The sequence below is a fragment of the Teleopsis dalmanni genome, chromosome 2 (genome assembly GCF_002237135.1).
Source record: "Teleopsis dalmanni isolate 2A chromosome 2, ASM223713v2, whole genome shotgun sequence".
Classification (NCBI taxonomy): Eukaryota; Metazoa; Arthropoda; class Insecta; order Diptera; family Diopsidae; genus Teleopsis; species Teleopsis dalmanni.
The window spans coordinates 63,856,956-63,859,003 of NC_051847.1; the positions used below are offsets into that span (position 1 = coordinate 63,856,956).

General features: G+C 21.6%; 1 protein-coding gene across 1 annotated transcript in view; it reads right to left on the minus strand.

Moving 5' to 3' along the window:
• LOC119683976 (aldehyde dehydrogenase family 3 member B1) overlaps positions 1-1,725 on the minus strand; it is a 33,010-nt gene extending 31,285 nt beyond the window's left edge. Inside the window, exons 1-2 of the mRNA XM_038097878.1 lie at positions 1,635-1,725; positions 1,506-1,562 (exon numbers count right to left, since the gene is read on the minus strand). Coding sequence (XP_037953806.1) covers positions 1,506-1,562; positions 1,635-1,704 — 127 coding nt within the window. The 5' untranslated portion in view covers positions 1,705-1,725. The remainder of the gene's footprint in view (positions 1-1,505; positions 1,563-1,634) is intronic.
• Positions 1,726-2,048: the final 323 nt, after the last annotated feature.

Below are 2,048 nucleotides of genomic sequence, written 5' to 3' on the forward strand. Positions count from 1 at the left end.
CTAGATGCTATTTGTATTTAGGATTGTGATTTTCACATATAATGACAAAATTGTTCTTTAAGCTTTAAAAAAACACATTGAAAATTGTATGTATTATTAAACGGATTAACTAGAGAAATGGATGTAATGTATTTTTACCTGTGCTCCGGTTTTTCTCTCTATAAGTTTTTCAATATAAGACTATACATAACTAGATTGCACATAACTAGATTTTTAGAAACAGATCTTGAACATTTATTGAATTAGTAGAAATACTTTAATATATAATATCCAATATCAATCATTTAAATTAAATCAGAGATAATGACACCACATTCCTATTTTAGATATTCGATTGGAACTATGCTCTTAGGTCCTTATGACTAGTAATGTGACTTATAACTTTGTTATCACCAACAAATGAAGTGATTTAATTACAAGTTTTAGTTTCAGAAATTCTTCTAAGTGTTTGGAAATAATAAGTGTTTTGATCGCGCTGTAATTTTTTTTAATCACTTAATACCTTATAGAATGTTATACAAATCTCTTTAACCATTTATTGATTTGAATCATGTCTTTTCAAAGCTTTTTTTTATCATACTTTTTAATTATTTATAAATATTTATTAAATTTAGTTTAAAACTATATAAAATATTAGCATGTTTTTTTTGGCTTGTACTAAACATTAATTTTTCTCTAACCACAAATTGTGGGAATCTCACATACTGATTTAAGTAATACAAATTTTTCAGTTTTATACCTCTAAATTGACTATTTAAAATAATTAAAAAGATAGAAAATGAGTTTAGTTTCAATAATTTATTATTTTGAATAGCTTTCCATAGGTAGCAAACTTAATCTAGTGATTAATTACCTGTATACTATGTACTATGTGATGAAATTACTGTCAGCATAAAACGGATATATCATGACCCGTTATATACAAAATTCTTTAATTTAAAACTGCTAAATAGCTATTATATATATATTTCATATTTGCTAATGACTTTGCTATATAATTCTTCGATTAGAAATAAATACATAAAAAATTTGAGGTAAAAATATTTTAATAACTTAACAAAAACAAACAAAAAAGTGCATATCTCTGTTTCTGAAACCATTTTACTCTATAAAAACATATGTAATATCTCTTTACTTATTAATAACAATACTATAAAATTACTTCATGCTAAAAAAATATGGAAAACCATATTAACAAAATATAAATTGTCACTTTAATTTTGTAATGTCAATTAATGTTTTATAATAATAACAGTCATTATTTTAGGATATCGATTAGAATAACAATTATTAAATAAATCCCACTGAACTGCATTAGTCAATATAATTATATTAATAGATATAATAGTAGTAATGTTTTCAATTACTATTAAATATAGATTTATAACATTAATAAATGATATCAGGAAAAGTATATGATTTATTTTTACACTGAAAACTTAATTAACTTAATTAATAAATTAAATGTACATATTAAGAATTAAATTAAGTTTATATAAATTTACCGTTTTCTTTACTGCTTGAATTGTACTCTTCTACATTAATGATTACACTATGTGAATCTAAAATACATTAATTAAAATAAATAAATTATTATTATTATTATTAAAGTAATTTAAAATTTATCAACTAACCATTTAAATTGGGTTTCTTGTCATTTAACATTTGTGTTTCTAACGATCCAACTCCATTCATATTTTCCATATTTCAGATATCTTTTGCAAATAAAAAAGTTTTTTATAAGCAATAATTTAATAATTTATGGAATATATAATATATTATACATTATGTAATAAATTACTAAAACATTTAAAAATTGAAATATATAAACAAATAAAACAGAGTAATTTCTATCAAATCATATAACATAATGCTTGTAGTTGAAGGTTTACAAATAAATATTTAGGAAATTAATATATTTGTCGTAGGTTGCAGTTGTTTGGAATCGATCAATTTCAATCCTATATATATGTTACGAAAAAAAGTAGTTTTTTTTATATGGGGTAAACAAGAATAAAAGTATTGCTAAATACCCTTATAGCAAATCT